Source organism: Morone saxatilis, unplaced genomic scaffold, assembly GCF_004916995.1.
Source record: "Morone saxatilis isolate NCDOM2014 unplaced genomic scaffold, NCSU_SB_2.0 Contig16, whole genome shotgun sequence".
Classification (NCBI taxonomy): domain Eukaryota; kingdom Metazoa; phylum Chordata; class Actinopteri; family Moronidae; genus Morone; species Morone saxatilis.
The window spans coordinates 16066702-16075870 of record NW_023339718.1 but is presented as its reverse complement, the minus strand read 5'-3'; the positions used below and the strand labels follow the sequence as shown (position 1 = coordinate 16075870).

General features: G+C 39.2%; 1 protein-coding gene across 1 annotated transcript in view; it reads right to left on the bottom strand.

Annotated features, from left to right (window-relative positions):
* si:dkey-215k6.1 (transmembrane protein 132D) overlaps positions 1-9169 on the bottom strand; it is a 234919-nt gene that overhangs the window by 152571 nt on the left and 73179 nt on the right. Inside the window, exons 2-3 of the mRNA XM_035657686.1 lie at positions 6388-6806; positions 5174-5751 (exon numbers count right to left, since the gene is read on the bottom strand). Of these exons, the coding sequence (XP_035513579.1) occupies positions 5174-5751; positions 6388-6806 (997 nt within the window). The remainder of the gene's footprint in view (positions 1-5173; positions 5752-6387; positions 6807-9169) is intronic.

The window sequence follows — 9169 nt, the reverse complement described above, 5'->3', positions numbered from 1 at the left end:
ACACACACACACACAAAGAAAGAATGGGACTGGCCACATACAAATTCACACACTAAAGACAAATTACTATTATAATACAAGTCACATAAAAACAGATTGAGTGAAAGAAAATGAGAGAAAAACCTATTTGCCTTTTAATAATCGCTGTCTCAATCTGTCTATCTATATCTGACACACACATACACACACATACGCATTTATCCCCTCATCAGTAATCATCTCGCTAATTAACTAACCAAACAACGAAAGCACACAGTTCAAGACGACAGCTTTTTAATGAGGGAGATACTAATCACTTTGACCCTCAGTCTGTCAACATTCCCACTGCTGAAAAATGCTGAAATGCTCAACTAAACATAGATTTGGAGCATCAAACTTCTATGGCAAGGGTTTTCACAGATTTAAACACTGTATTACACACTTTTGGCTGAATGCTCATTGAACATGAATTCATCATCAAGCTTTGCCCTCTTTTTTACGTTTTGAAGTTACAAGCGATGGTGTGCCAGTTACCAAGCTGAGAGATACTAATTAATTTGTGTCTTTTGTTTTACTTTCAAGAAAGAGTTTTCTACTGTACTGATTTAGGATAAATGCAGGGAAAGGGAAGTTCTAGTTTAGCCTAAAATGTAAATGTCACATTATGGACATTCTAGTGTAAACAGAAGAATAGATTTTAACAAATCTAAGAATTAAGGGTGTACCTGAATCAAACTTTTCCAAGTCAGATATGTTTCTGTAGTTCGGGCCGGACATGACATGAAATAAATTCTTAATTGACAGCGGTGTGGTTTACAGTAGAAGTTTAGTTAACCATTTCCCTATTTCCATTATAGTTAGGTTGACAGGTATGTCACTTTTATAAAATTGTGTAAACCATCATGCTAAAATCCTGTTTTGTTATGTGTACAATGATACAGCAGAAAAAAAGTTTTATGCTTTGATGGACAACATTAAGTTTGAATCAGGGTCTCCACCAGCCTATATTCTAGTCATATTAACATCCCTATCATAACTTGCCATTACTTAACATCATTTCTAAAAGATAAAAGAAAATGGTATTCTATGCTGCACACTGCTGAAGAGCTGCTAAACTGCTTTTCATTGTTTTGAGCATAATGACAATAAAGATCTATTTATCTCCTTTTGTTCTTCAAATCTAGTAAATAAATAAAAATTGTAGACATTTGGTTGTAAGTCTATCTTCCTCTGGCACACAGGGAGATATGTTATATTACATGTATGAAGTTTAGGGTGTACTGAGTAGTAGAACCAGCAAAAACAAAAGTCCAACAAAAGTAGGAATGGAAATGGAAACAAAATGTCATTGGAGACAAAAAATGTGCAGGTTAACAGTGTCTTTAGGTAGCTTCCTGTAAAAGCAGGTCTGCTTGGTGCAAAAAATGTCACGTAATATACAATCACCACCATGTGCCAAACTGGAAACATTTCAGGATCTTCTGCATTGGAAATGTGTTTAATAATGGGAAAACTGTAACTAATATGATGAAACCCTAAATAATATAACAAGCTGGACAAATACACTCTTCATGAAAACCTTTTGATTTAATTAAAAAAAACTACCTAAAATCTTTTATTGAGTATTTCTTTATTAACCAAAAGGTCTCTCCATTTCATAATATCCTCTTTTTCCTTCAAAGTGAGTCAAGGCATCAGCAAAAAGAGACGAGGGAGTCCATTTAAGTTTGGTCCATTATCTTGGGGTTCTTATTAATATCTAAGCTTGAGTACCAGTGTCAAAAACCAATTACAGACTCATCTAGCACATGTCTCACATGTCTGTTGTGTTCTTTCAGCCATAAACATGTTTAATTGTCTATCGGTATCATTTTCATTCAGTCACAGTCTGTGACACTGCCACTAGATCTATAATAGGTCTGGGGTAGCAGACTGCAATTACTGTACATTGGGTAGTTAGAGAAATCTTTAGTTTGGAAATTTACCTTTTCTCCTTGTTTTGAGCATTTCTTTTTACCCATTACTAAACTTTTATTAGATATATTGGGACATGCATCACCAGAGATGTATCTGGGGACAAACTGGTGGGCTTTGGCTTAAAGGACCAGTGTGTGATTTGGTAGCATCTAGCAATGAAGTTGCAGATTGCAACCATCTGAATCCAGCACAGCCTTCCAAGCATGTAGGAGAAACTACATTGGCTGTGTGTTTATTCTGGGCTACTGTAAAAACAGTTCAACAAGGCGGTAGAAGAGGACCCCCTACCTCTGTAGATAAAACTTGCTCATTCTAAGGTAACACAAACACAACTATTCTTATTTAAGGAGGGGGGTTATACAATAATGAAAACATATCTATGCATATTGTATTCCATTTCTGCCAATAGTTCCTTGAAATGTTACACACTGGACCTTTAAATGTGGTTAGGGAATGATTAGATAATAAAATCAAAGTTGATTACGTGGCACACGTAACAAATTGTAACTGAATTGGGGGAAGAAGACATGGCAGTTTAATTTTCAATTCAATTCAATTCAATTTAATTTGCTTTATTGCCATGAGTGTAACAAAGACAATATTGCCAACGCATTAAGAAATGATAGAGTACAAAGAAAAAAACATTAGAATTCATAAAATCAAGAAAATATCAGAAACCTAAAACTTTGCTCTGTGTGTGCGTGTGTTTTTGACAGAGATTGTGGAAGTGTGTGTTAAAGTTGTGTTAACTCAGTCAGTACAACCACAGTTTCAGCAGATGAGTTGAACCATCACAAAGTGATAGAGTCATGTATGTTTATATGAGACTACAAGCCCAGCGACAGTGATATAGCAAGGATGCTCAATCCAATTTGGAAAATGTGCCTCAAGTCCTTAAATCTCATCCTTATATCTTTGCTTTTTGGAAATGCTGTAGATTAAGGAAGAATTGCAAGTGAAATAAGGATTTTCCTTCTCTTATTTCTGCTGTTAACTGTCTCTCTGCTATGACCTCTGCTTTTCTATCCTTTGTTTCTTTTTTCATTCACTATCTTTCCTTTCCTTTCTGTCTCTGTCTCTCTCGCTCGTCCTCTCTCCGTGCCCCTCCATCTCTTCAGCAGTTTATCATAATCACATCACCTCAGTGTGATGGAGCACACTTAAGGCTTATTATACGTCACACACACACATGCACACACAGGAGTGAGATCCACTTAAGCCTTATTACATGTCTGACTGTGCTTCTAACATGGGAGATTATCCATGGGACTGTATGCTAGGGCAGAGGGCAAGAGTTCCAAGTAGGATGGGAGCAAACACACACACACGCACACACATCTCAACTCGGATGCACACAGAAAGATAAGTGGAATACATGCTTCAAGATTTTTAAATTGGACACAAATGTGGACACATGCATGAGATTGAAATTATGTCATAATAGAATATAAAAAAGAAAAGAAAAACAAGATATGATATCATAAAAAAGGAGAATGTGATATTTTTTCCTCTACTATGTTTTTGTAGACCAGACACAGGTATGTGTGCACAGACAAACACACACACATACACACACACAGCAGGGGTGTTGTACAACAAAGACAGAGACAAAGTGTCTGTATGAGGAACCAAAGAGGCCACCTCATCACTTCTGTGTGTGTGTGTGTGTGTGTGTGTGTGTGCTTAATACACACAGCAAACAAGCATGTAAGGCATTGGTGTGTGTGTGTGTGTGTGTGTGTGTGTGTGCATGTACAGTGAAGAAGTATATGTGTGTGTACACAGCAGAGAAAAAAGTGTGTGCAGGATGTCAGTAGAGTATTTATTTTCCTCTTTCTGACCGTGTGTGTGTTTGTCTGAATTTTGTCAGCAGGTAGTGGAACAAGGTGCAGTGCAGTCTAGCCTCTTGTTCTTTTTTACTCCAGTGTCCTCAGATGACTTCAGGAGTGATTGTGCACAAAGAAATACACAACTGTGGTCCTGTTGCTTTTTCCAGCATCTTTTAAACAAACATGTAGGAAAAGTATAACCTGTTAAAAGGTTAAATCAGAAGAGAATTTCACTTTATAGTGAATAGTGCCTTATCACTTGTCATTGTTGTAACTGTATTCACACCCCAATTAACCCCCCAGGACCATCTTCCCTATAATGTTTACTGCCTTTGCTTCCTAGTTCTAGGAATTAAAAAAGAATCATAATTTACACAAGTGCAAGGGCATTCCTGCCACAAAGAGGTTCACTCATTTCATATAAAGAACCTACACATGTGATTTCATGAAACCCATAACATAATAATAATAATAATAATAATAATAATAATAATAATAATGGCCATTGATTGTAACTGAAAAATTCCTCCCAACTTCTATACCTTCCAAAGCACACCTCTTTTAAATTAAGAATTTTGAATTGAGTCGGTTGACATGTGCCAATTACCGTGCTGAATGACTGTGATTGACTGAGTTGCTAAAAAATATATCCAAAGTTGCTCAAAGTTACCCTCTAAAATGTTCTCAATAGCTCTAACCCCATAGGAGTATCTTGTTGTAGTAATGCTACATCCAGACACAGTGTTGTGTGCTGGGATGCTCTTTGGATAGAATGATAAATTTGCACATCTGTCATTTGTCAGCTTGAAATCCCTAAAGTCAGTGAAATGATGAGGCAGAGATGGGATGCAGATATGCATGCTTAGTCTAGATCAGGGGTTTTAAACAGATTTTTTAGCCAGCGAACCAAAAAGAAATGCGTTTCCTCGGATACAAGTACATAAAAACATATTGTTGCTTATGCCAAAAACCATGTAGGTGACCTCTTAAAGCACACCTGAGAGCCATTTTAGGTACCACCCTTCAGTTTGAGAATCCAGGATCTACTCTAATTTTATGCCTCTTCTTTCATTTCCCTGTCTCCCCAACCTTCAGTCGCTCTCAGTCACCCTTTCTCTCTCCTGCTTCTCATTTTCTGTGTTTTCTTCTCTCCTCGGATCAGTCATGAATATTCATGAGGTTGTTATTTGCATTGCTGGCTCCTGAAAGAGGCTGAGTACACAAAGGTGACAGCCATCAACCTCGAGAGGCGGCGGTGTTGAGAGATGAGAGAGAGGATGAGCAGGAAAGGAATAAGTGGAGACGATAGAAAAAGGAAAGAATCAGAGAGAAACCGAAGAAAAAGTGAAATGAGACAAAAAGTTACATGAAAGCATTTGTGTTCCCACCTCAGTGTAAACTGTTCCGTGTTTGAATCCGTCTTCATGTATACGCCAAACGCCACCGTCTTGCCAAGCCGAACTGGACTGGGTGGCACCAGAACCTCCACATTTTCATCCAGTCTCAATCGTTCTCCTTTAGCAGAAACTGGGCCCATGGTCATTACCACAGAACCAGCTTTTAGCATGTCCTGAAGACCCCCATCCAGTAGGGGGCTCCACTGCCCCCCGAGGCCCATGCCCAGGCCTCCAAGAGGCCCGACGTTTGCATTCTGACCCCTCCATGGCTCGTTAACAATGGAGGGACACTCTTGACCAGCCCCTTCCACTGGTATAATTGAGTAATACACATCCACTGATGGTAGAGTCACTTCAGGAGGTCTTTTTCTCATTTGTGGTGGTGTAAACCAAGCAGGGGGAATCTCCAGACGGACAACACAGATGCCAGATGGCCCCATGAGGCGGCAGCCCGCCGAGGGTGCTGCTTCACTTGTGTCACGGATGGCCAAGGCTCTGACACATGGTAGGAGGGCTGGAGGAGGAGGGTCAGGCTCGTCCCAACGCCGCCCCACAAGGTAAAACAGTACCTGAAGACAAAGCAAATACACAATGTCATAATGGGTAAAAAAAAGTGGATGGACGTCTTTTTAACAAGATACTTAATGATAACCTATAAAAAATTATTTTCACTGTAAAATCCAGCTTCAAGTGTTAACCATATTAAAAACCTTGCAAAATGACCAAATGGGTTAGAAATAGCAAAGAAAACAATCCTCTACTTTATGAAAACATTATCTTCTTCCTTCTTTCTGTACAGATAGATTTCTTCGCATTGTGCTAATGGGTTTATTCTTTAAAGCTGCATTCATCAATATATTTATATTGACAATAGATTAAAGTACTGTGTGTGATGTGAAAGGTGTTGCTCATAGTGGAAAATCCAGAGACCACCATCAACCAACTCATTACCACCTCAGCCCTACAGAGCAAGTTGTAGCTATGGAGTACTTTTTACCTTTTAGTGGATAGCAAGCTTCAAGTAGTCAATACATGAGCAAATAGACAAAAGTGCTAAATTTATAGATAAAATCCTTGATCATTCTTCTTGTATGGGATTGACATTTTAAGTATGTGTGAAGCCTAAAGCCCTGTTAAAGTGCAATAGCAGATTTATGAGTGAAAATTCAGTGAAGATCCCCCCAAAAAAATCTAGCTTTCAGTACCTGTATCCAGGGCCTTGTTGACCCCACTTTGGGCACCACCACTTGACCTTTGACCTTCCAGTTTAGAGTAACCTGGTTGGTGGTCAGCAGCAGATGCGGTGGTGGACCCTGAAGCAGCTCCACGGGGATTGGCTGCTCAATGCTGAGGTTTCCGTAGCTGCAATTGAAACTCGGCAGGGATTGTGAGGCGGCGACACCTGCTTCCAGCTGGTGGAGGAAGAAAGGCTCAGTCCGTGATGATAGGCTGCCATTTCGCATAACCTCCTGATTGGCTTCCCGCAGGAAGAATGCAGAGTCAGCACCACTCAGCTGGCATTGGACGGGGAGGTAGGTAGGGAGGGAGGAGGAGAAACGGGGTTGGGAGGAGTCCGGCCCTCCTCCTGGTCCAACTCCTGCTGCTCCTGCTTGGCTGTCAGACACTGAGGAGAGAAAGGTGGGAAGGGGGAGAAGAGAAGAAAAAAACATCAGTAGGTAAAAAGAGAAGGATGACAGAAAAGGATACAGGAGGAGAAAAGGGGAAGAAAAATAACTACAATATAATTATAAAAACATCCCTTTCATAAAACTGGTTATCTGTTTTATGAAAGGGATGTTGTTTCATTTGCAATGCCTGGCTTATACTTGTAATGCTTACAGTGTCATTTGTAACTGAATTCCAAAGCAGCTAATCATCAATGTCAAGTCAACAAACAGTGTGTAAATCCACGACTCATTGACCTGTGAAATGCATTTTTATTGTATACAAACACTGATAGATGCTCACATCTATCAGGTTTTTCACATAAATTTAAAAATGCATTACAACCCACTGACACAACATACAGTTTCTCTACAAGGAGAAATGAGCATAAACACATTAGCTCTCAGTGGTGTATACAAGAGTGATAGACTCAGCATCACACATACATACATACATATATTAATGCATCACTTATTTTATCCCCATTCTAAAAGTATTACACCAGCATATATCAAAATGACATATTGCTCTTTGGCAGCTTATTTCCATATATTAACATCCAGTTTGAATTCATTTCCTCATGTATTTACCAGACATTTCACAAAGATGGGAAGTTTTGAGCCTGGGATCACCAGGATTTTGGTGCAGTATTTAATTTCCAAAGAGGACACGGGGTGACTGTGCTGTGATGAGAGGGAGTTTTGATTATCCTCCATCACTCAATAATTGTTATCCATCTACTGTTGTGGCTTATAAGCATTATATTGTAGCTAAATGATATCATGAGCCACAATTAACTACAGGAAGAGCTTGCTTCTTTTATAGCCAAGGTGCAAAAAGTTAAAATACATGTACTTGAGGTCCTACCAACATATTCAGCCTCTTAGTATGGGTGACAGGACTCTACATCAATACACTATTTTATGCCAAAGTTAGAACAGTTTGGGTTGGTTCACATTTGAGGTTTCTTTATTTATTTTTTCCTGTGCCCTTTTCACTGGTTTGATGTGGGCAGGGCTCAGTTGGAATCAGAATCGTAAACTTGGCGGGTTACTAAATTGGAGAGATGCCGGCAAGCCAGTTCATGCAGTCAACTTGAGCTGCACATCGAGATACACATACTCTCCACAATATACCAAACACTATTATTCTATTATTCATCTATTTAAGCAGCAAAATAACCTCTATTCCTGTGCTGTCAATGTCACTGCCTGATCAGTATTGCTGCCTGTCATTTGAGCCCCATCACCATCCCAGCATCCACCTGCAGGCTAGGCCAAGGGTTTAAGATATTTGCTCATCACTTCCCAATATCTCTGTGTAAACATATCTGCGGCGAGTGATGAAGTTGGAGCCTACATGCCAGATTCTGTGTTGTGATGCAACATTTCAAAAGTGAGTTGTCTGACTGAGCTACAATCAGAGTATTAAACATTAAATACGTAAAGATGTTTGTTTTTATGGGTTTTTTTTTTTTTTTTTTTGTTACTGAATTCCGTTGTTATTCAGTAACATATTGGGTAAAGAATAAATAGATCTTTTGATTTTCAGCCAAGTCTTTAAGGGCTTTAAGGAGTTGAACATTACCCATGGCCTTCCATGTGCATGCAACACCACTATAACATACATATTTGAAAGAGTCTTTAGTTTCCAATGCTAAGCAAAAAAAGAAGTAAAGTTTGATGTGTTTGGCCAAAAAAACGCCTGTTTCATTAAAGCTGCTGAGAAGATGAGCTATGGATAATTAGCTTTATGAAGGCTACATTTTTACAGTCTAAGTTACCAATGGCAGTTCACAGGCTAGCCACCTACATTTTTAAACCCACACATTTATGGGGATTTGACATGTGCAGTGCAGTGTGTTGAACTCTGTATGGGGATGGTGCCCACCAATGCTAAAAGTAGGCTACTGTAGAAACGTATACAGAACATATAAATGCCACAAAGAAAAAGTATAGATTGATACATTTTTCTATAGAAAAAAGATGGATTTCCATTTTAAAACACCAAGGAACCAGTGTCGGCAAACAAAACACTTACATACAGAACTGGGTTTGTGCGGAAATGTGTGTGTGTGTGTGTTCCCGTATCCTAGGGTAGCAGAGTGTGAAAATATAATGAGGGTGGGACAGTGTAGCGCTGTCTGGGGCAAGTTATACCGAAGCAACTTCACAAAGAAATAATAGCAGAGAAATAAAGTGATACCTCGGTGCAACATGAATAAGCAGGCTGGTTTGGTTATGGTGCGTGGGCACGTAAGGATACATTTAGAGAGAAAGACAGGCGACTGAGGGAAAAGGAGACAGAGAGAGAGTGTGTGTG